Source organism: Protopterus annectens, chromosome 9.part0 (genome assembly GCF_019279795.1).
Source record: "Protopterus annectens isolate FY-2018-M chromosome 9.part0, PAN1.0, whole genome shotgun sequence".
Classification (NCBI taxonomy): Eukaryota; Metazoa; Chordata; order Ceratodontiformes; family Protopteridae; genus Protopterus; species Protopterus annectens.
Window position 1 is genome coordinate 584,364,852 of NC_056743.1, and position 25,481 is coordinate 584,390,332.

At 40.6% G+C, this 25,481-nt stretch overlaps 1 protein-coding gene across 3 annotated transcripts in view; it reads left to right on the forward strand.

The window, feature by feature from the left end:
• The window catches only part of LOC122811344 (zinc metalloproteinase-disintegrin-like batroxstatin-2), a 576,382-nt gene that overhangs the window by 351,664 nt on the left and 199,237 nt on the right, over positions 1 to 25,481 (forward strand). For all 3 annotated transcript variants that reach the window (XM_044083123.1, XM_044083121.1, XM_044083122.1), the window contains exons 15-16: positions 8,996 to 9,101; positions 16,667 to 16,814. In XM_044083123.1, coding sequence (XP_043939058.1) covers positions 8,996 to 9,101; positions 16,667 to 16,814 — 254 coding nt within the window. The remainder of the gene's footprint in view (positions 1 to 8,995; positions 9,102 to 16,666; positions 16,815 to 25,481) is intronic.

Below are 25,481 nucleotides of genomic sequence, written 5' to 3' on the forward strand. Positions count from 1 at the left end.
ATACATTGCCAGGTTACTGTCACCTGAATTGTATATACATTGGCAGGTTGCTATCACCTGAATTATATATACATTGCCAGGTTACTGTCACCTGAATTGTATATACATTGGCAGGTTGCTATCACCTGAATTATATATACATTGGCAGGTTACTGTCACCTGAATTGTATATAAATTGGCAGGTTACTGTCACCTGAATTGTATATACATTGGCAGGTTGCTATCACCTGAATTATATATACATTGGCAGGTTACTGTCACCTGAATTGTTTATATATATATATATATATATATATATATATATATATATATATATATATATATATATATTTTTTTTTTTTATCACCAGGGAGTTCCTTCACCTATTCCTGCCATACTTTTCCCTCAGTGTTTATCCCATTCAAGCTCACCAAATTAAATTCAGGAAGCTCATCTTGGACTCACTGTAGACCTTTCCCCTCAAAAGGTAAATTTTTATTTCTGCCTGTGGGTGCATCATCATCATCATCATCATTCACATCTTCCTCATCAGATAAGCCTGTATACCACAGCCAGTCAACAAACAGCTCCCTGCCACCACCTTCAAAGCCAGTGTCAACCATGCTTTTTTACCTCCCTTTGCCTCCTCTTCCTTGTCATCTTCTGCTGTATACCCTACATTTTCTCAAACATAAACTGTCACCCTTCCTCATCTTTTTCTGTCTTCTCTAACCATAATAAATCCAATTGACACCTTACTTCATTCATTATCTGTTTTAGCTTATATTTCTGTACTTGGAGCAGAATCAATGCCTCTCTTAAAAAAGTGCTACCTCTATCAGGCACATGTAACTTCCAAGACTTCTGGCATTTCTCTGTTATCACCCCAACTCCCTTGTTCTTCCTGTTTTCCTTTCTGATGACCTCATTATCGTTTAACGACTTCTGCCCATATTTTCTGCTGCTCGCTGTCTCCCATGCTGTGCATTTTTCCTTTATCATCCTCAGCTTTTATTTAAAGGCATCACAGTTGCAGATCTTTTCAGCACCTATTTATTTCCAAACCTTGCTGGACTCATCATTCCTGATCATCTTAACTTCCCCCCCACTCCTCATAACTCATATCTTTGCCCTCTGCACCGACACTTCTGTCACTTCTTAACAGCATTTTTATATTTCCTTTCAGTAGCTGTGCGTGATGTAGGAAACATTCAATGAAGGTTACTAAGGTTCAGACATTGAACATAGCTTTAGCTGTGACCTCTGCATAGCTATTTTCATGGATTCTGTTTTCAGGACATCTGCTGCAATATTTCAAATCATGTACTGGCCATTCCTCTAATGACTGGCTGCTTGTAGTCACATTTTCTTGTTTTGTATTTACTTCTCTGCCTACTATGTCCTGTTACATAAACTAATTCTCCACCATAAAAACACGCCTTCATAGCCCCACAAGGAACTATTATTCTGTCATATCATTGTCCATAACTTCCATTATTCCATCTAATATCCACCAGCAGCTGCCACTCCTCTGCCTTAATCCCACATGCTGATTCTTTCCCCTTACCTAATCATTCACTAAAGTGTCTGGTGCACTCCTCATGCTGGATAGGTTTCCTATGCATTTTCTGTGGTTCTTCCCTCACCGAGGTCCGAACCATCCTACAACTTGAATTGTAGCTAGATTATCCCTGTGCAGTTCATTTTCAAATTTAAAGACCAAAAATAAAAAACTCTTCTTTTCTGAAACTTTAGCAAGAAAGCAACTTGCTACAACAGTAACAAGGTAACAAGCAGCTTGCTACAATTAAATTGTCACACACTGCTTCAGCACTTAAGCAATGAATCCAAACATAGAACTGGCATTCATAAAACAGTGTTGGTACAGTACTCCCACACCATTAGCACCTGCTAATCGTGATGTCTAACAACTAGTATCCAAGGAAACCACCTCATTCTTTCTACCCCAGTTATAGCAACGCTGCCAACACATACAATCTGTCATTTTCCCATTTCCTCTCACTGCTCCTCCCATCCTATCACTAGCTAGTGGGGCTTCTAACTCTCATGCCTGTTGAATAGGCTTGTGTTCTCTCCCTTTTTTAATCTCTCCAAATCGTTTGGGTTTCTAATACCATGACAGGAATGGAACGCATTCCTAAGTCAAAGTATGATTAAAGTTCATGAAATTTGTATTATTTCAATCTTTGAAGTCAGACAGAAGTGCTCTTCACAGCATCCGCAATGTGCCCAGTAATGACTCCTTCTGCAATTCGTAGTGGGTTACATGGATTTGTAACATATCTAAATATGATTGTTGATTCTTTATTATAAGACCCATTGCCCCTACAGCTATTGGAACTGTCTGTGCATCTTTCTTCCAAATTGCTCTAATTTCTGCCTGCATATCCTGATATGTTATGACTTTGTGTTTCTCTGCATGCAAGACACTGTAGTCACTGGGTGTGGTGATTTCAATGATTAATGCTACTTTTGTCTTCTTTTCCTGGACTACTAGATCTGGTTTTCTAGAGTCTATCTTTTGAACTGTTGGTAATGGGTGATCCCATGTGATGTAGACTTCATCATTTTCTATGATGCTTTTGGCTCATATTTCCAGTGTTTTTCAGCCACTTTAGTACCATAATGTTTGCACAATCCCCACTGCAGTAGTCTCGTCACATCATTATGCCTTTCAGTATAAAGTCCTTCTGCCATTAGTATGTCGCAACCAGCAACGAGGTGTGCAACTGTTTCCAATTCGGTTTTACAAAACCTACATTTGTCTGTTTCTCCCACATGTTTAATGGCCTTTGTAAACCAGCATGAACATAAGCCCACTATCTTGGGCCACCAATATTAACCTTTCATCTCTTGGTTTGAATTTGCCTCTCCTTAACCATTCCTGCATTTGTTCCTGATCAACATGAGGTTCTTCCAGAAGTTTTCTATGCTTGCAACTATAGTTATGCTTTTTCCACATTTCCTGCCTTTTCATCTGGTCCTACCCATTATATTCTTTCTTTTGTTTTTGGCACATTCAGTTACTGCCTGATTTTTATATACTTCTGGTTTGATTTCCATTTCTGCTTGACACCGATATGCTTCTGCTAGCCTAAGCAGGGAAGTCATCTTAGATTTATTCTCCTCATGTTTCAAAACTTTCACTACATTTGGGTCTTGTGAGGTCAGCAGATATGTGTGGAGTCCCATGATTGCAGATCTATACATGTAATCAATTTCAAGGAGACCCATTCCGGCTTGGTATACACTGATTTTTATACATCATTTGGTGAACATGAAGCATCCTTCTTGCTTTAATATCTAATATATCCAACACAATTTGGGGCCAATCAATCACTCCACAACTGAAAGTTAGGACAGGAAAAGCAAACTGGTTTATAGTTTGGATTGTGTTCCTAGATGTTAACACTGTTTTCAGGATTAATTTAAGTCTTCTAAAGTATTCCTTACTAAGTTTTATTCACATTTGTTCATGTTTTATTGCTGATCCTTCATCAATTCCCAAGTATTTATACACTCCCTCTTGCTCAAGTTCTTTTATATCACATTCTTGTCCAAAACTGATTTTTTTTTCTGGTGCTGCAGTTTTCCTGCTATAAAGGTTGCTTCTGCACATTTATCATGACATTCTTATATCATCCAAAAAGTTTTGACAACCTGAAGTTGTGCTTTCAGTTCCTCATCTGATGAGCTATATAGTTTTAAATTGTCAACAAAGAGCAGATGAGAAGTCATTAGACTTTGTTGTTTTTTAGGAGTCAAATTATAGCTATGGTCTAAGCTGTTAAGTAAACCACTCAATGGGTTAAGGGCAAGGCAGAATAGCAACGGTGACAGAGAGTCTCCATGGAATATCCCCCCCTTGAATTTTTATCTCTGGGATAATAATTTGTCCTTTATCATGGCTCAATTGCAAAGTGGTCTGCCACTGTTTCATGTCACTGTAATGTAGTCGAACAGTGTAGGGTATATCTTATACATTTTTAAGCACTCTTTTATCCATGAATGTGGGATAATATCAAATGCTTTTTTATAGTCAATCCATGCCATACTTAAATTCTTCCCCTTTTTTACAGTTCACCACTATGACTTTATTTAACAACAAATGATCCTTTGCACCATATGACTTTCTTTTATTGCCCTTTTGTTCTAATGCCATAATTGAGTTTTCTTCTAAATGACTATAAACTCTGTCAGCGTCAATTCCCGTGTATAGTTTATATATCGTCAAAAGGCAAATTATTGGTCTATAATTTTTAGGGTAGCTTGCAGGTTCAGTCTTAAGTAGGAGCATTGTTTTTCCTGTTGCTAGCCAGATTGGTGTCTGTTTGGGGTGCACATATAAATAGTTCTTCCTCGTGGCTAAGTCTTTGTGCAAAGATGTTAATACTTTTAACCAAAAGTTAGGTACTGCATCTGGGCCTGGTATTTTCCAATTAGAGGCTTTTCTTAACTTTGTTTCAATCTCTCTGGCTGTTACTTCATCCCATTTCATATCCTGTATGTTTAAACTTATTCTTTCTTTTACTTCTTTTATCCATTTAGGATCTTTGTTATGTTCCACAGGATATTCATAGATACTTCTCCAGAATGCATCTATTTCTTCTTTTTTGGCAGTCTTTCAATTTCTTTGGCCTTGTTTCCCAGTTCTCTATAAGACTTTTTGGGTCATCAATAAATTGCTTATTTTGCACTTTTCCTTTATATTTATCTGTGCATCTTCTACGTTTTTCCGCCTGTGCTGAAATTTTTAGTTAGTTATTTGCGATAGTGCATGATAGATCCTGGTCTGTTCTAATACTGCAGATTGCTTTTATCACATCTATTTTTCCTAGTATTTTTGTTGATCTGTTCCCTCTTCTATAGTCTTCTAACAGTGACACTTCTTGTCTTAACTGCCTTATAGTTTTCTCTATTCGATATTTCCATGATGGTATTCTATTTCTCCCCTTCCTTTCCCTCACTACCCTGTGTTCTTATGGTAAAACTTTATCGGTTATTCATTTAGCAATTTAGCTGCATATTAATATATCTTGTTTACTTCTATTGTATCACATTGGATCTCTATGGACAGTCCTAATTACTGTGTTCATTTGTTTTATCAGACTTCTGACTTTTGGGGTTTTATTGATCTTCTGCAGTCTGTTTCTTTCATTGATCTTAGTATATCTATCTATGTCTATTAAATCAAGCAACACTTCTCTTAGCTCATTTTCTTCCAAACTGAGGGCTCATCCCATGTTTACCATTTCCTGCGGGCATTCTATAGAAAGTTCTATAGCATCTTCCTGTAGCACATTCTCTTCAATTTCATCTTGTGCCATCCGTTGCTCTGTCATATGGGAACTCACTGGCCTATCTCTCCTCAACATTGACTGCATCAGAGTTTCCACAGTTTCTTGTTCCTTTCCTTGCTGTCTAGCTTCAAGTATTATGCATGTGCAAGTGTTGCGTTAAACATAAACAAGCCTAGAATAAAAGGAGCATGAGTAGTGATCCCTCAAGTCATGAACGTGGTATACAAAATGCAGACATTACTACCACAATAGCTCATTTAGAAACAAATCAAATTGTAAGGAAAAAGATGAGTCTTAGTTTGTTTTAACTCTACCTCTGTATCAAAAAATTGAAGTCAGCAAGTTCACCCATACTTCATACAAAACAGTTCTTAATTTGAAATGCTCTAATATCCTCAGAGAATCTGTGAACCAACATGACATAAAATTAGGTTATCAAGATAGAGCACTACCTACATTTGAGGCAGATTTTTGTTTAAATTATTAGTGCACAATTAGAGAACAGTGGAAGAGTGAGTCCTGAGCAGAGTGATATTTATAGCTGAAATATTAGACAGGGAAAGCATACATTCTCTGAGATCATCTTTGTACATTCACTCATCAGGATTGATAGAACAAGCCAAGAGCCTTCAGAAAATCCAACAAATGTAAACTTGTACATCAGCAAGTTGTGATCTTCAGACTCTACATCCCTTAATATGCTGATCATGACTCATAATTAAGAATGTTTATCCTGAAGAAGAGACAAACCTGCATTTTGCAGTCCATTTTCTGTAGTTCTTCCCTGAAGCTGTGTGCTTAGAGATACATCACACAGCCATGCCCACCTTCTATAGCCTCTGAGTGCAAAACATTTACACATGCATTAATGAATACAGAAGGCGGTAGTGAGGTGTTGGGGTAGAATAAAAATGTATACATGTAACATAAATCTACTGTCTCCATTCTTGCTGCTAGTCACATGACCCTTCCATTATGTCTTGGATCCTCTCTCTTCTCTTCCTTATCTCCTTGGCATTTCTGGACCAAGACTGTACTTTTCATTGTATATAATTATGTGGAAAGAACAATCACCTGCGATGTACAGTGATAAAGCCCCTTCTGTACCCCCAGGCGACCTGTGTTCAAGCAGTGGCAAGGGCACTGGAGGTGCCGAAACTGGGAGGATGGCACGCCAGTCCTGGTGGGAGGAAGAAGGCAGCCCAGGCCTGCTGTATTAGCAGTGTTAAGAGCCTGGTGAGCTCCATCCTACAGTGGCATACTGCTTGGTCTGGGGAATGACCACAGGTAGAAGCTCACTTGCATACTGCTTGGTTTGGGGAATGACCACAGGTAGAAGCTCACTTGCATACTGCTTGGTTCGGGGAATGACCACAGGTAGAAGCTCACTTGCATACTGCTTGGTCTGGAGACTGGCCATAGGTGGAAGCCCACATGCATACTGCTTGGTCTGGGGATTGTCTACAGGTGGAAGCTCACATGCGTATTGCTTTATCTGGAGATTGGCCACAGGTGAAAGCTCACATACATACTGCTTGGTCTGGAGAATGACCACAGGTGGAAGTTCACATGCATGCTGCTTGGTATGGAGATTGCCCACAGATGGAAGCTTTTGTGCATACTGCTTGGTGTGGAGATTGCCCACAGGTGGAAGTTCACATGCATACTGCTTGGTCTGGGGAATGCCCACAGGTGGAAGCTCACATGCATACTGCTTGGTGTGGAGATTGGCCACAGGTGAAAGTTCACATGCATACTGCTTGGTCTGGAGATTGCCCATAGGTGGAAGCTCACATGCATACTGCCTGGTCTGGACATTGCCTACAAGTGGAAGCTCACATGCATACTGCTTGGTCTAGCGATTGGCCACAGGTTGAGGTTCACATGCACACCGCTTGGTCTGGGGATTGGCCACAGCTGGAAGTGTGTGTGCATACTGCTTGGTATGGAGATTGCCCACAGGTAGAAGCTCACATGCATACCGCTTAGTCTGGGGATTGGCCACAGGTGGAAGCTCACATGCAAACTGCTTGGTCTGCAAATTGCCCACAGGTAGAATGTCACATGCATACTGCTTGGTCTGGAGATTGCCCATAGGTGGAAGTTTGCACAAATCAGCCAAAGGCAGGAAATGCAGAGTTTGCAGGGTTGCCATAGGTGGTGTGGAGTTACAGCAGACTCCCTGGCAACAGCAGCAGCGTGATTCTCCACCAGTGTTCCAAATGTTCTCACCAGCCCTGAACATGGGTCATGTTGGTCACAAGGAGGCTATGGTGGGTCTGGCAGACCTGGTGAATGAGAAGATGAGCTGGTGGCAGCTGATGGTCCCTTTGGGCAGGTGGAGCAAGAAAAAAAATATGTGAAAGAGAATTCTACAGTAGCCTTCCTTACTGGCAGACCCATAACTCTGTCACCATTAACAAGAGGATTTCTGATTCTTGTTATCTTCTTTTCTAAGATTTTGCTATTATATTTGGTGTTTAAAAGAAACTTCTGTGTTTCTTGGCCAGGATCCACCCCACACACACACACACACGCACGCACGCACGCACACACACACACACACACACACACACACACACGCACACACACACACGCACACACACACACACACACACACACACGCACACACACACACACACACACACACACGCACACGCACGCACACACACACACACACACACACACACACGCACACACACGCACACACGCACACACGCACACACGCACACACACGCACACGCACACACGCACACACGCACACACACGCACACACGCACACGCACACACGCACACACACACACGCACACGCACGCACACGCACGCACACACACACACACACAGACACTTCTCTGTTTGATATTTAGATATTAAAATTCTGACACTTTTTTCATAAAAAGTGATCCTTTGACTCTTTGTAAGAAAACTGCATGACATTTAGTGCCAAGTCTCACAGTCCTACATCCCTGTCATCCCTGTCCTACATAAGTGAATATTTTAGAAAACAGCTGCTTCCAATACCTAGGGTATTGGGTTTGATTTCTTCTGCTTCCGTTTACCTGCTTTCTGACTTTCAACAAGTCATTTAACTGGAGAGACTTCCTAAGTTGTACATGAAAAGGGACATGTGTCCAGCGGGCTTACCCAGTCAACAAATGTGTAAAATAAAATAAAAAAAGCTCTGTATATTCCTTGACCACAAATAGGTTTAAAGTTCTGCCAAATCTTTTTCATGATTCTGTGAATAGCAAATGCTGTTTCTAACAGAATAAATTGATAATTTTATAAACTTTGCCTAATTATGTGTACTTGTTTAGGAAAACCACTTCTAACTTTTTAAAAGTAAAAGTTAAAACATAAAATCACACTCTATTATTTTTCATTAATCAGATAGATTTTTCTGTAGGCAATATAGTAATATTCCTCACATTGAATTTTCTCGTGGATGTTGTCTGAAGCCAAACATCTGTTTTGCCAAAATGCAAAATATTACAAAGCAGTTAATTCTGTATAATATAGCATTTATTTATAAAAGCTCTTCAAAATCAAAAGATGAAATAACTTCAGGAGAAATATATGCTGAACTCTGTGTATCAGTTTTGTTAATGAGCTTTGTGTTCCATATCAGTTTACTTTAGAACACGATACAACATTTTCATTTATGTCTAAATGTGCCTACATTTTGTCTTTATCAGATGCTGTATTGGGAACAGATGATTGTTTTCAGCATAATACTCTAGGAAGGCACTTTGCTTACTGTAAGAAGTCTCCAGCTGGTACCTTCATCAGCTGTAAACAAAAGTAAGTACAACATATTTTTTTATTTTTAATTGACTTAATGTAATGTGTTATAATTACTGTAGCTTGATTCTGTACTGTCAGGAAGTAGACAGCTAATGCTTAGTGTGTTTAACAAGAAATCTGATGTTGTCCTTTTCATTCATTTCTCAACTGATGGTTTCGGATCCGAGACTCAAATCCATCTCAGCCATTTTTACCACATCATCAGATCCTAGTACACTTGAGCTCCTCCCTTAACCCTTAATGCCCCAACAACCCAACATACCCCAAATCTTGTTTGCCACCATCAGCTTCAGACGCGGATCTCACTGCCCTCAAGTTTTTGGGAGTTCCTATAGCCTGTTTTTCATGCATTAGCTCTTGGTGTTTAACTTTTATGTTTTCTTATACTCCTACCTCCCTCCCACAATCTTTTGAGCTAATTTCTGCTCCCTTTTTCAGCTACCATTTTTCAGTACCCTCTTAAAGTACCATTGTTGGTACTCTCCCTCCTTCATTACTTTTCCTCCTTTGTTACTCTTTTGAGTATTTCTATCTCCCATTAATGGTAGTTTTCTTCCTTCTTTCATGCTTTCTTCTTCTGTGCCAAAAACAAAACTTTTCTATCCTTAGAGTTTAACTGTTTTTCTCTTCTAGTCTATATTGCTGGTTTTACTGTACAACATGGCTAACAAGCCTATGGGGTTCAAAAAGTACGTTACTTGTGGTCATAAGCTTCCCAACTCAGATGCCCACAAGGAATGTGTGTATTGTCTAGGCCCTGCTCATTTAGATGCAGTTTATTCAATATGCTCTGGTTTTAATTCTAGACCTTTAACTGATCAGAGGAATAAGTTAGTCTTAAGAGGCCTTCTTCCTCTACTTCATCAGTTGCTGGTGGCTCAAACTCCTACCAAAAAGTCTGACAAGGGTATGTCAGATTCAACTTCCAAGAAAAAGGAGTCCTTAAAATAGGTCTCCCAACCATTCTTCTTCTTCTTCTTCAGTTCATTCACCAGAGTCCCATTCAAAAATGCATAAGAAGTCAGACCCATCTATCTGAGATCCGACCATTTTGAAATCTAGATCACCTCTTATCTGTACCTTTCAACTCCTATCAGAGCCAGTTTCCTCACAGCTCTCTTCTCCTTTCCTGGAGGGATCTCCATGAAGGCACTCAAGACCTCCATGCACCACAACATCTCTTAGACATTCCAGAAGCCTTTAAGTAGCTGATGTGGGTAGGATGATGAGGAAGTTTCTCAGAATGCAGATTCAGATGGGGGATCTCCCTGCTCCAACTCCCATTGGATCACTGAGTTGTCTCTTGTCCACTTCCCCTTGGTATCTCCTCTTCCAATCTGATCCACTTTTTTGGAGCCCTCAAATCCAAGATCTCTAGGGGATGGCTTCATTGGATCCGAAGGTAATCTGTTCTTTGACTCTGATGGTTTCCCTGAGTCAACCGGCTCTAAATCTTTTGGAGCCAAAAGACTCTTTCAGAAGATGTGTCAGCACCATGTCCAGGAGGTTGGAGGTGATTCCAAAGCTTTTATAGCCACCTCTTCCCCTTGGTGTTTTGGAGTTGGATAGCTCAGTATTGATTCCCTCCTCAGGTGGAGTATTGGTGGGGTTGCAGGAGACTATGTTTTGAGAAATCCCAGCTCCTTTACTGTCAACTTCTGTGTCCCCTAGGCATTCTGCCTTTGAGGTTGTGGAGAGGGCTTTCTCCTTGTCTAGAGAAGGGACATCCGTGCCCTCCTCACCAACCCTGCCTCATCTGTTCTTTGCACTGAGCCTCTTCCATCCACCCCACTGAGACAGCCAGCCCAAACTAGTCTCCAGTTGGTCCATCAGAACATTGGCATCTCTTCTGATACTTCCCCAGAAGCACTGCACTGAGGAAGTCCCTCAGAAGACAACTTGTAAGAGGAGGCACTTAGATTCCCTCCAGAAATCTCTCAAGGAGGACACCGATTATGATAAACAGGAAGGGTCCTCCAGATCACCACGTGAAGATGTCTCCTTTGGAGACATTCTGGAGCTCCTAAAACAAAAAGGTGGTTGGTCCTCTGACACCACTTCCCAGGAGGAATCTGTGTTCCCAAAGGCTTTTGGGTCTGGCCCGTCTACTTCTTGGTGACCCACCCCGGCCGATAAGCTTATAGACCTTGTTTCTCACTGGGCATGGAAGGGGCTGGATATGGTAAAGCTGATGCCAAAATGACCTAACAAGATTTTAGCCCCCCCGAGGACAGTGCACGTTGGAGCAAGGGAGTCCCAGTCAATGCCATGGTGTGGCTACAGCCACTAAGAAGGAACTGGCAGAATAGAATTCTTCTGTCCATCCCCCTAACAGAGTGCCCAGGGCTTTGGACAGATTTGGAAAGCATGTGTATGCTTCAGCAACCTTTGCAGTCAGGTCACTAGATTATCAGAAACATTTTATGAGGTTGCAAAGAGATCTGATGAAAGAGCTTACCAAATCTCTTTCTGAGTCTATGTCTGTTGAGGATGAAAATAGAATCTCCTTGCAACTGACCACCCTCCAGTCTATTTCAAATGCATCCATGAGGTTGATTTTCCATGCAGCAGAAGATATCTCACAGGCAGTGTGTTCAGACATAGCCATCAGGAGACATGCCTAAGCACAATTATGTGATTTTGTGGAGCCTTTTCAGTCTTTGTTCATCAGTGTGCCTTTTGATGGATCTTCCCTGTTTGGTCCCAAAGTAAAAGACATGCTCTCCAGATGTGAACAAGAGGTACAGACCCTATCTGCCACGGGTGTATGTTTTTCAACCCCTCAAAGACCTTTCTCAAGGAGTCAGCAAAGAGGTAGAAAGATGTGGTTTAGAAAATCCCACAGTCCTTTTCAAGATTCACATGGAAATAGTTCTCCCAGGGCCAGAATGGGAACCTGAATGGAAGACACTGTCCTCACTGCAGAAGTGACCCGAAGAACCAGGGCTTCAGGGACTGCTTCTTGGATAAGCCCTATCAATGCTGCTGAAAGGATGGCCACCTGTTTCCATCTGGAGGCAGTCGGAGGTCATTTATCTCTGCATCAGAGAGTCTGGCTACCTATAACAAAAGATTTCTAGGTGCAGAAAATCATATCCAGAGGTTATACTATTCCATTTTCTCTAACCTCTCCCACCAAAGTGAAGAAAATCCCTGATGTTCCACCCAATTGGAGGGAAGATCCATCTCTAGAAATAAAAAAACTGCTAGAAAAAAAGAGTTAACCAAGATGCCCCCCATACCATAGAGGATCCAGAACTTACTCAAGATCCTTCTTGGTGCCAAAAAGACAGGGGACACCAGTGCTGGATCCCAGCAAATTAAATCAGTTTCTATAGCATTCAAAGTTTCAAATGGTCATAGTTCAGTCCATTTTGCCTCTGCTACAAAAGGATGATTAGATGTGCTCAATAGATCTTCGGGATGCATATTATCACATCAAAATGCACAGGCACTCCAGAAGATACCTAGGCTTCTGGCTGAGAGCAAGTCATTACCAGTTCAGAGCACTGCCCTTTGGTTTCACCACAACTCCCTGGGTGTTCACTAAACTCATGGCAGTGGTAGCAGCAGCTCACTTCAGATTGCGTGGATTCCAGGTGTTTCCATATCTAGATGAGTGGTTCATAACTGCCCCAACCAGGCATCGCCCTCCAAAGGTAAGGGACTAATTGCTCCAGTTGTGCATTCATCTGGGAATCACAGCCAATTGCAAAAAATCTCAGCTCACACCTATGCAGAGTCTGGAGTTCATATGTGCTCGTCTGGACACAGTCACTCAAATAGCCTCTCTTCCCTCTACTCAAATACAAGGTTCCAAGTCAAAAATGTGATATAAACTTCTTCTCTTCCAGCCCAATTAATCTTGCAAGCTCTGGGATCCATGGCAGCAGCTATCATCCTTGTTCCTCTGGCCAGTTTACACATGCAGATTCTTTGTTGGACACTTTCAAGTCCAGTAGTCCATTCTTCAATATCCATTAACCACTTCAGTCAAGCTTACACAAGCATGCAAAAGATATCTCCTTTGGTGGATTCATTCAAACCAACTCTGTGAAGGTCGTCCATTTGTTCTTCCTCTGTGCATGGCCATGGTGATCATGGACACCTCCCAGTTGGGGTGGGGGCACTACTTGGGAAAATAGTCCAAGGTATGTGGTCCCCCAAAGAGGCCAAAATGCATATCAATGTCCTGTAGATAAGAGCAGCCCTCCTAGTGTTGCAGGCCTTTCAAGCAGTTCTCCTATCTGGGATAATTACCATTCAGACAGACAATATGTCAGTGGTCTGGTACATCAACAAACAGGGAGGAACCAGATCTTACCCACTTTATCAAGAAGCAATGAGAGTGTGAAAATTGGTGATCTCTTCCAGTCACTTTGTAATAGCAACCAACATTCCAGGGAAATCCAACATAATTGCGGACAAACTAAGCTGGTCCATTCTGATGCCTCACAAGTGTTCTTTCAATGTCTAAGTGGTGGAGAGGATTTTCCTTTGATGGTGCCAGCCATATTGCAATCTATTTACCACTCCCTTCAACCACAAATGTAGCAGGTTCTTTGCCCTGATCCCTCCAATGGGGAAGTCACTGAGAGATGCTCTAGTCCACAATTGGCCCTCCGGTCTTTTTTATGCTTACCCGCCATTACCTCTCATTCCCAAATTTCTACAGAAAGCATTTAAATTGAAGAGTACAGTTATCCTCATTGCACCCTGCTGGCCTCATCACATATGGTTCCCCTTCCTCTGGTCTCACCTTCTACATCTGCCCTGGATACTGGATCCCACTCCAGACCTCCTGAGTTACCTGACAGGTATAACTCATCTAATTTTAACAGGTCAAAAACTGACTGCATGGTTTCTCAAATTCCATTGACTGCTAGACAGTCCAGAGTCTCCTCCCCAGTATACCATATCTTGTTATCTAATAAAAAGCTACTCCTATAAGGATTTACAAAAGTAAATGGAAGAGATTTGTTCTCTGGGCCCTCAACAGGGACCTGGATCCTTATTCAGCACTTGTGCCATCTACCCTTGAATTGTTAGCTTCAATTTTCAATGAAGGTGCTAGCTTTTCAACTATTAAAGTACAATTGGCTGCCATTTCTGATTTCCACTTGGCTTCTTCTAAACCATGTAAAGCCTTCCCCAAGGAAGCATTTTTACTTAGACCCCCATTAAAGGATCGTACTTCTCCTTGAGATTTAACTATCATGTGTCAGGCCTTGACACAAGCTCCCTTTGAACCTTCAGTCAAAGTAGAACTTAAATTTTTGTCTTGGAAGTCCATTTTTCTGGTCGCTGTCACATCAGTGAGATGAGTATCTGAACTCCAGGCTCTATCTTCTAAACTTTCTTACCTGTTTTTTCACAAGGACATGGGATCTTTGCAAACAAATCCATCTTTCTTGACTAAGGTAGCTTATGAGTCCAATATAAGCCATGTCGTTAATCTACCAGTTTTCTTTCCTAACCTTTTAAATAAGAGAGAGTATATGCTCCAACTTTTGGATGTGCATAGATAACTTCACTTATCTTCACAGAACCCAAGACGTCTGGAAGTCTGACCTGTTATTTGTTTCCTTTCCTCCTAGCAGATTGGGCAAACCAGTATTCAAAATTGAATTGGCCAAATGATTAACTGAATGTATTTCCTTTGTTTATAGTAAAAAAGCTTCATCCTTGCCCAACCCCCTAGACCTAATTCTATGAGGTCTATTACAGTTTTTCAGCCTTTTGGTCAAGGGTATCCATAGATCACATTTGTGCAGCTACAACTTGGACTAATTGTCACACCTTTATTGCTCATTACAAATTAAATTTGATCTCCAGAAACAGAGCGGCCTTTGGCTCTACAGTGATCTGGAATATTCTTCCATGAGGGCCTCCCAAGGTTACAGTAGCTGGAGACTCTGTCCCATCAGTTGAGGAATGAATGAAAAGGGTAACATGAGATTAAAAAAAAGTTATGTACTCACCATAACATTCCATCTGTGTTATCCATTTTCATTCTTCCTCAACTTCCCACCCACCTGCCCCCCCCCCCCGTCCTTTGCTTTTGGAAAGATCTAAGAGCTGTAATAGAACCTCTGTTCCTTGTTTGAGCTCCAGCTTCCTTTTTCCTTTCTACCTTTCATATTTTATATAATAGGGGTCCCTTTATTTTAGGGGCAGCAAACTTGATCTGAAGTATGTTAGCTTGGCAGGGCATTATGGGTAAAGGAAGAAGCTTAAGAGTTCTTGGATGTAATGATCTGGTAGAAGTGGCTAAATCAGATCCGAGTCTCGGATCCGAACCCATCAGTTGAGGAATAGTGAAAATAGACAACACAGATGGAACGTTATGGTAAATACATAACTTTTTTTAACATAATTTAGGATAACAAAGCTGGTAAAACATAATGCAGTGATATGAATAACTGAACTGAATGTGCTATTTCTTACATAATTTATTACTAGTATATTTATCATTATTTTTTTGCAAGCATGGATACAAAAAAACATAATGTTTGGATACATAGCCAGCTAAAATAAGAAAATCAGTACATTTACCCTCTATCTAAATAAAAGCATGCTTTACTACTGACATATATGCATTCATAAAAAGGTGGAGGTGAGTGCAAGTCTACTGTCTAAAAATCAAGCCCAATGGGAAAACATTTGCTCATGGAGAATGCAAGAAAGATGAAAAGGGTAAACAAAACAGCTATGGGGAATGGAGGATAAGGTCAAATGCATGTCCAGTAAGACAGAATTTTATTATTATAGTGATTCGCTACTGTGTTTTATTCCATGAGGTCAGACAATCTCAGGCTTCATTTGTCAGGCTTTGGTATCTTTAGTACAGTGATATAGTATATTAATTCATTCATAGGGATTGGGGTTGGTACAATGGTTAAGGTCTTTACCTCACAGACACAAGGTACAGGGTTTGATTCTCACCTCTGAAAGGGAAATTGGCTCAGCTTAAAATAGCCCACAAGGATAACTAGCCTAGTATAACCTGTGAACCTATATTAAGTGATATGAAATCTTGTGTGCTATGGTAGTTATGAAGTAGACATCAGGCTTAGCATAGGCAAATATTGTATACAAGAACTATGGTATTGCACGTGCATACACATATTTGCAAAACAAAATATCTGGATAGTTGTTATGAGTCTAATATTGTCAGGGTTGTAGTATTAAAAAAGATCAAAATGTGAATATGTTTAAGTTTTGAACTGGAGCGTAATGAGCAAGAACAAAAACTTGGCTAGGAACAACGTTAACATTTATAATGGCTGCTGTACTGGTGATAACATTCCCTTTTAAACACTGTAAAAGATTTGCTCTAGGATCTATACCTGGTACTAATCTGAAGTGGTATTTCACGCACTAATAAATGACTAATATTTCAGAAAGGCAGGCAACTGTGTGTTTACAGGCTGGTAAACTATTAATGATTTTTACATTGAAAAATATCTGTTTTCTTACAGTATAAGAGAAACAGTCTGTACTATTTGTCAGCTAAAACAAGATATATGAATAATTTACTAATTGTATGTATCATTAAACAGGGATATCTACTGTGGAAAGCTGTTTTGTATAGGTGGAACGTCTCCAGCCTTTGTGCGCATAGCAACATATGGGACTTGTAAAACTACTTTTAGTGAGGAAAAAGACCTTTCATTAGTGAATGATGGAACAAAATGTGGAGAAGAAAAGGTAAGGAAACGGTACTGTCTTTTCTGTTTTCTTTCTTCCTTATATTCTCTTCCTGTTGTACAAAAAGAAAGTTGAGCATATATCCACTGTCCTATAGCAGTGCCCCCAGTCACGAAGCAAATGCTGACCTGTAAAGTCAAAACTCTTCTACCAGATATGTAAAGAGTTCAGATGTGGCACACCAAAGGATCCATGGTAAATCTCTAATTGAATGGCTTGAGACATAAAACAGCCATTAATTGTCCTTAAGTACTGTTAATGTTTTCAGAAATGCTGATTCTTCAAAAAAGAGACTGCTGATAAAAGCAAATGCAGATGTATTTTCAGAACTTTGCTATTTTTGGCAAAATTCTATTAAAATGAGAATCTAAAGAATGTTTCTAGTTAAACTGAATATGTAACTTTAAACTTATTTTTAGAAACAACTCACATAATGAATGCGTAGGAATAGTGTTAAGAACAGAAATAATTTATTTCTATCTGAAAAACTGGTACAAGACTAAACGTTTGCTTTAGCCTGATTCTGTACTGTTCACAGTAATAAATGAAGGCAGAATAGCCCATAATTAATATTTATGTATTGTTTACCATAAAAAAACACATTTTAGGTTCAGAGTTTCAAAAGTTAGTCCTAGGCAATCAGTCTGCAGACCATTTAAAACTTAGCCAAAAAAAACTATTCGAAAGGTCCCCTCTAGTCTCAAGGAGGGCAAGACAAGATAGAATGGGGGAGAATGTAAAGCTTTTGGTTTGCCACATCATTCCTCCTTTTAATGTATTGTAACATTTGTAAACATGACTGTTTCGTCATTACCAACTCCTTTTTCCCCATTTTCTTCATGGGATCAGGATATCACGTCAATTGTTGCCACCTCTCTCCATTCAGTGCCACTCTCCAATCTTCAACAGTCATGCCTGTGTGTCACAGGTCTTCTTTCATGTAATTAGTCCTTCTCTTTGCTGGTTGTCCTAGTTTTATTGTGCCTTCTTCCTCTCTCCCCCTCCCACATTTTTTTCAAGTTATCTGCTTTCCAGTATGTGTACCTGAACCACAGTACTCTGTTCACCTTGACCTTCTCTTCAGTTGGAGCTGCTTTGGCTTCTACTCTGATGTCATTGTTTCTTTACGTGCATAGTACCACCCATCCCAGGCACTTCCTCTTCATCATGTCTAGCCCCCTGTGCTGCTCTGCCTTCACTGACCATTGCACCATTGTATTGGATGTCTTACTTTTCATTTTCTTTGGCATGTTGTCTAACACTACCCCTGACACTCGGTGCAAATTGTAATCCCTCTGATTCTAGCTTTGATCTTCTCATTCAGACTTTCCTACTCCTCAACCACCCTTCCCAGATACCTGACATTGTTATCCTGCTGCTAACCCATTCCACTTTTTCCCTTCTATCTTAATTTTCAGATTGTTCTCATTTCCCTAAACTTGCTGCCATGACAGCTGTCTTCTCTGTTTCTTCCCATGTCCCTAGAGTTTTGAATTCCATTTCCCTATCAATTGCTGAAGTTCCTGTTGAGAATCTGCTTGTAATGCAACATTATCATCTGCATGCAACAGTTTTTTTATTAGTAACCTCCAAACTGTTTGGTAATGTAGTCCATCATGAATATGAAGTGCATTTGGCTCAGATACACCCCGACTTCCAGTAGGAACCCCTCTGTGAGAATGAACCCTGTTTGTACTTGGGATACCGGGTCATTGTACATAGTCTACACTGATTCCACCAAAGTTTCCTTGGCTTTGAACCTTCACAGGACTGCTCAAATCAGCTTTCTTGGAACTTTGTCATGTTTTCTTCAATACTAGGAATGCCCAGTTGGACTCTTTCATCATCTCTCATTTCTTCTCCACTATCTGCCTGCAAACATTGGATCAGTTGTGTTGCATCCTGATCTTAATTCAAATTGCTCACCTCCCATCTTACTTTCCACTACTCTATGTGCCCATTTATCTGTCACCTTCTCCAGCACTTTGATACCAAGTGACAGGAGTTGGATACCTCTATACTGCCCACAGTCTTAAATGCCTCCTTTCTTCTTGTACACTGGCACCAATATGGTAACACTCCAGTCACCTTGGATGTGTCCATTTCTTCATACTGTTATGAGCACACTCCGAAGCCATTTCTCCCCTAACTCACCCATCTTGATCATATCTGCAGTTTTTTCATATCAACCTGGATGATTTTTCTGACTTCATTTTCCTTACTACTGTTCTTATGTCTTACATGTGTATTTTAGATGGGAAAATGATTTAAACACATTTATAGAAAGACCAAGAAGAAACTAAATGCACCAAATCACAAGAGGATTAAGCCACAGTAACCTGACATCTATCTCAAATATACCAATCTTAAATTCATGACACTTAAAAAAAGATTTGTTCACCCATATGTCCATTTTTTCAAATTACGGTGTTTTTCTTCCCTTTGAAACAACCCCAAAAGCACCACGCACAAAAAAGAATAATTGCTCTACATGTGTAATGCTTTGACTCGTTTCGCAGTCGCTTTAAACTACTTGCCTTTCTGGGAGATTTTGCATGATTTTGCATGATTTTGCATGATTTTGCATGATTTCCTTTCTGTATTCATCATAGTGTGGTCACATGATACAGGCAGTTTTTAGCTGGGCAAATGTGAGAATAGGTAAGGAATAGTTGCATCTAAGACATTTGCAGAACTTAGAAAACAAAGTAATTAATCATTAATTCAAGCTACAATGATTTAGCTACAAGACCATTAACTGTCGTATGAGTACACATTACAAAGACAGTCTGGTTAAGTATAACTTGTCAGTCAGATGTCTAACTTCATTCCATGTGGCCTCAAACTAACATTCTGTGCTTCACCAAAAGCAACTACAGTAGCAGCTTAGTAACACATTAATTTAAAAGAACCGTAAATAGTGTTTAAAAGATAGCCACTAATAAAAATCAAAGGGGGTCACTGAAAAAGGTAAGTTGACTTCCTACTAAAAACAAAGAAAACAGGAAATCTCTGCACCCCAACAGAAAATGGATGGAAAGACAGGACTACTGATGTCTTTGATGTCATCTTATGGTAACACAGGGTATATTATTGAATAAGCAAGCCTTAGCTCAAAAACTAAATCACATCAGCATGAGAGCCTTTGAAGGCCATTTAGGGTATAACAAATTAGAAAACACAGAGTACCTTGAATTATGTAGGAACTTAATCGCAACATAGAACATCAAGACATGCTCAAAGCTTTGATTTAATAAGTTACCTTGGCAAAAAGACACATGGTCATAGGGAAGGCATGCAGAATTTACACTGAAAGCACCCTATCCAGGAACCAGAAGAGATAACCATGCATTGTAATATGGTAGTGCTAATTCTGCATCATTACACTACACTGGCTGTACAAAATATTTTGTTTTATATATTGTAGTCTTCTAAAAAGTTGACAACAAAAAAAGTTAAACCTTGCAATACATAAGCATATTAAGCAATTTCCAGCTCCTTTACATTGCATTGGAGCTACCGTATTACCTTGATCACCAAATGCACATTTCATGTACTTTAAAACAATTGCACAAGTAGCACTATACTAGATATCAACAGTAAATTAAAAAAGTGATTTTTACTGGAGCAAAGTCCCACACCCTGCTCTATAAAGACAGTTCCTCTCAGATTGCATAGACCTGGATAAAATCATCATCATCGTCAGCTTCAGCTCCCTTTTTCCCATTTTTTCTACATGGGGTCGGGGTATCGTGTTAACTGTCGCCAACTCTCTCGATTCAGTGCCACACTCCTGCTTTCTTCAACACTCATGCCTGACTGCCACAGATCTTCTTTCACACAATCCATCCACCTCTTTGCTGGACATCCTCTCTTCCTCTTACCTTCTTCCTTTCTGTCCTAAATCTTCCTCGCCAGATTGTCTTCTGCTTTTCTACACATGTCCCCAAACCACAGTAATCTGTTCTCTTTGATCTTTTCTGCAATTGGAGCTACTTTGGCTTCTGCTCTTATGTCCTTATTTCTTTGTCTGTCCCACAGTGTGTATCCTACCACCTTTCTCAGGCACTTCATTTCCATCACCTCTAGATTCTTCAACTGTCCTGCCTTTACTGCCCAGGTTTCTGTGCCATACAGTCGTACTGGTCGCACCACTGTCTTGTACACCTTATGTTTCAGCTTCTTTGGCATTCTTCTGTCATAGACTACACCTGATACTCTATGCCAGTTGGCTGCAGCCCCTCTGAGTCAAGCTTTGACCTCTTCATTCAGAATACCCTACTCTTCAACTACCCCTCCCAGATACTTGAAGCTGTTTACCTGTTCCACTATCTTCCCTTCTATCTCTATTCTCAGCTTCTTCTGATTTCACCAATTTGCTGTCATTACCACCATCTTATCTGTGTTTAGTTTCATCCAGTGTGCCTTCAGATTTGCATTCCATTCTCCTATCCTTTGCTGAAGTACTAGCTCAGAGTCTGCCTGCACTGCCACATCATCTGCATACACCAGCTTTGTTGATCTGTCCCCTCCAACCTGTTTGCTAATGTAGTCCATCACCAGTATGAACAGCAGTGACCTACGAGCTGAACCCTGGTGCACATCCACTCCCACTGGGAACCCCTCTGTGAGGCCGAACACTGTTCGTACTTGAGTTATTGGGTCTTTGTACATAGCCTGCACTAATTCTACCAATGTTTCTGGGACTTCAAACCACTGCAGTACTGCCCAGATCAGCTTTCTTGGGATCTTGTTATATGCTTTCTCCAAGTCTAGGAATGCCCAGTGGGACTTTTTCCTCATCTCTAGCTTCTTCTCAAGTATCTGTCTCAATGCAAACATCGGGTCAATTGTGCTCCATCCTGACCTGAATCTGAACTGCTCATCTCCCATCTTACATTCTACTATGCTGCGTATCCATTTATCAATCACTCTCTCCAGAACTTTCATGCAGTGTGATAGGAGTTTGATGCCTCTATACTGCCCACAGATGTGGATTTCCCCTTTGTTCTTGTACACTGGCAATAGTATGCTTATTCTCCAGTCATCTGGGATACGCCTTTCTCTCCACACTGCTATTAGTACCCTCAAAAGCCATTTCTCCCCTATCTCACCCAGCATCTTTATCATATCTGCTGTGACTTCATCTGAGCCTGCTGCTTTCCCTGACTTCATCTTCCTTAGTGCTGTTCTTACTTCTTCTAGGGTGGACTTCTCTTCTTAACTCATTGTAGGCTGTTTCTGGGGGGCAGTACAGCTTCTGTGGGGTTTTCTTCATTCAGAAACTGCTGGAAATACTCCTTCCATCTGCCTTTGATGTCCTGTGGACTGGTGAACAGGTTGTTACTGGCACTCCTTATGAATGGTGTCTGACTATTTTCTTTATCTTTCTGTCTTTGCCTTGCAACCTGATATAGTTTCTTTGTGCCCTTTACTGAGTCACTTCCCAGAAGTTGGTACAGTGCCTCTGATGCCCTATTCTTTGCTATTGCAACTTCTTTCTTAGCTTCTTTGTTAGCCAACCAGTAGTCCTTCCTAGCCTGGTCAGTCTTTTCTGTCTCCCACTTCTTCCTGCACTCCTTCTTTCTTTTGATGACCTCCTGGACGTCTGCATTCCACCACCAGCTTTCCTTATGTACCTTATTTCCATACCTGGCTCAGCCACATATCTTTTCTGTAGTCCTAATACATGCTGTTTTTAGGTGCTGCCATTCTTCTTCAACTCCACCTATTTCCTCCTCTTCTTGGGGTGCTAGAGCCCTGAGTAATTCCTTGAACTGTTGTACTTTATTTCCAGACCTTAGAGCCTTCTCTGACCACTGCTTGCAGGTGATTATGGCAACTAGTGGTTTATGCTGTGGGCCGACTGTTTCACTGGGGATGACTTTGCAATCATGGATTCTACCCCAGTGCCTTTTCCTTACTAGAAGGAAGTCTACCTGAGTTGCATGTTGGCTATTCTTGTATGCGATCTTGTGACTGTCTCTCTTTTTGAACCATGTGTTGTCTACTATCAAGACATTTTCCAGACAGAAGTCTAGAATGGCTTTGCCTTCTTTATTCCTGTTGTCCCACCCATGTGGACCCAGGCAGTCCTCATATCCTGTTCTGTCTGTCCCGATATGTGCATTCAAGTCACCCATTATCAACACCATTTCATGTTGTCCTGCTTTATCTATTAGGTCCTGCAACCGCTGTCTGAATGCATTCTTTTCCTCACTATCACAACCCTGCTATGGGGCATAGGCTGAGATTATGAATACTGTCCTATCATTGCACTGGAGTCTGATTGCCACAAGTCTGTCATTAATTCTGATGATATCCCTCACTGCCTTCTGAAGCCTCTGACTCACCACAATTCCTACACCATTTCTAGCCTGTCCCCCACCTGAGTAGTAGAGTCTGGATCCCAAGCAAAGTGGCTTTGCTGCACTGCCCTTCCATCTCATCTCGTGGATGCATAGGATGTCCAGCTTACTCCATATCATCATGTCATCCACTTCCAAGCTGCATCCTGTCAGTGAACCTACATTAAGAGTGGCAGTTCTCAGTTCATGTTTGGCAGGTTGGTTGATTTTACCTCCAGCTTTCACTCAACAAAGCTATCCCAGGTAAACTAGGCTGGGCAACTAGACACCAGCCAGCCAGTAGCGTATTGACTCAGGGCTGCTGGGCTTTACGGTGGGCACACACTGGCCAATAGGTGCACATATGCTCCTCCCACTAGCAAGGGTCCCTGGTGTGGGTCAGAGTAGGCAGGGTCCTCATCCCACTTATCACTGGCAACTACCCATGCCCATTTTTTTTTTTTTTTTTTTTTAAGACTTGGATAAAATATGTTTACAGAAACCATCTGCACATTCCAGTGTCTCACAATGGAATACAAAGATAAGCACTCAGCTGCGAGCAGAGGAGCAGTGAGCAGCTGAGTGCTGAGTAAGTGAAATAAAACCGTTTCACATTCATTGGTTTACTACAGAAAAAAAATAATATTAAAAAATGAATAAAAACATCCTTTACTTTTCATTTCTTGCAGCATGGTCTGTTTTAGATAAACATTTACTCATCCCACAGATTGACTATGGGCTACCAATACTTATCCAGGCTTCAAGCAATTATTGCTGTCTGTTTGCAGAGTATGCAAATCTGACTTGATTGTCTGTAATTTTATTAGCGCACATAGAATCTCACAGTCTTATTCTGAAACAGACTTCATTAGGTTCCCTTGCCCCATAGTTTCAGTGAATTGCTTCTTCTATTTCATGGAATGAGCACTACAGTTAGATGTTTTATAATATAGCTTGAAGTAGAGGGTGTAGAATTAACTGTAGTATAAAATATACTGTTGTTACTGTTAACAATGTTATCATTTTTGTTATTATTGCTACAATTTCTGTGGTTGTACATATTTATAATGCAGTGTTTGTATGCTATGTAACAAGTGTATTGCTTAAATGTTTCTTGTTTCTGCTCATTTACTTTAACTCTTTTTCTTTTCCCAGGAAAAGCCCGAAAACTGCACAAGTTTCTGTACTACTGCCTTGTTATCAAATGTACATACACACACATGGTTCATTTGACATAACTGCTCTTTATAGGATTTATTTATTTGTTTTTGTTGACTTGGAAAGTCTAATTGGACAAAGCCCATTTTCAGGGAAGGCCCAGGGAAAAAATCTTCACCAGATAAATTTATGATACTCATGACATAATTTTTTTTGCAAAGGTACATTAGACAGATTGTTCTTAAGACATCTAGATACAAATTCTTCTTGCTCTGTAGCAATACTATGCAAAGATAAAGCAGGTATTTCTTCTGTGATGACATTGTACGCGATATTAAATTCCAAGTATAAAACATTTTGTATGCCAACAACTCATCTATCTGCAATATATGTGACAAGCTCTTCCAATCATTGTGAAGCAGAATTCACCAAGCACTGGATTGTTCACCCACTCATAGAGAACGTAAGCTGGGTTTAGACCATCGTGAGACATCTTACTTTTACCCTGCTGATGATGTGCTGTTGCAATAGTAATCCTGCTCAGCACAAGAGGACCCACAGGTTCAGACATTTGGTGAATGTGCTTGGCTGAGGAGCCAATGGTGCGAAGCTACCATCTGTGGGATTATGACTGAACATCTCTAAGTCAGAATCCCGCCTAAATGTAATGATATCGCAGTGCCACAGATCTCCAGTTGGCCAGAGATAACTAGGCACAAAGTTGGCGGAGAGTGCCGCTTGTCAGTGGATCAGAGCGCAGATGGAAGGGGGCCGCATCTCTCCAGCAGTTCACTGCACATTTATGGGAAACTGGGTGCTAAATCATTCATAGACAACCTAATTCTTACTGTAAGAGATAGGTACTGAGGGTTGCAGTATAGATGTTAGGAATAAATAAAATTGAGGTTAGTAGGGTTGCCACCTTACTTCGTGTCTAAAACCTGAGTAAAACCCCGCCCACCCCACCCATCTTCTGCCCACATTCTGCCCATCTTGTGATGTTGCGATGACATCACTCGGTGGGAACGCCCTCTTTTTTCGTTCCTGCTGCCACCTTTCAGCTGATTTACTATGCTTTTCTGTAAAAGAAGTATAGTAAATCAGCCGATTTACAAACTCCAATAGGCTGTTTCCTTTTTGAAACAGAATACCGGAGTTTGTA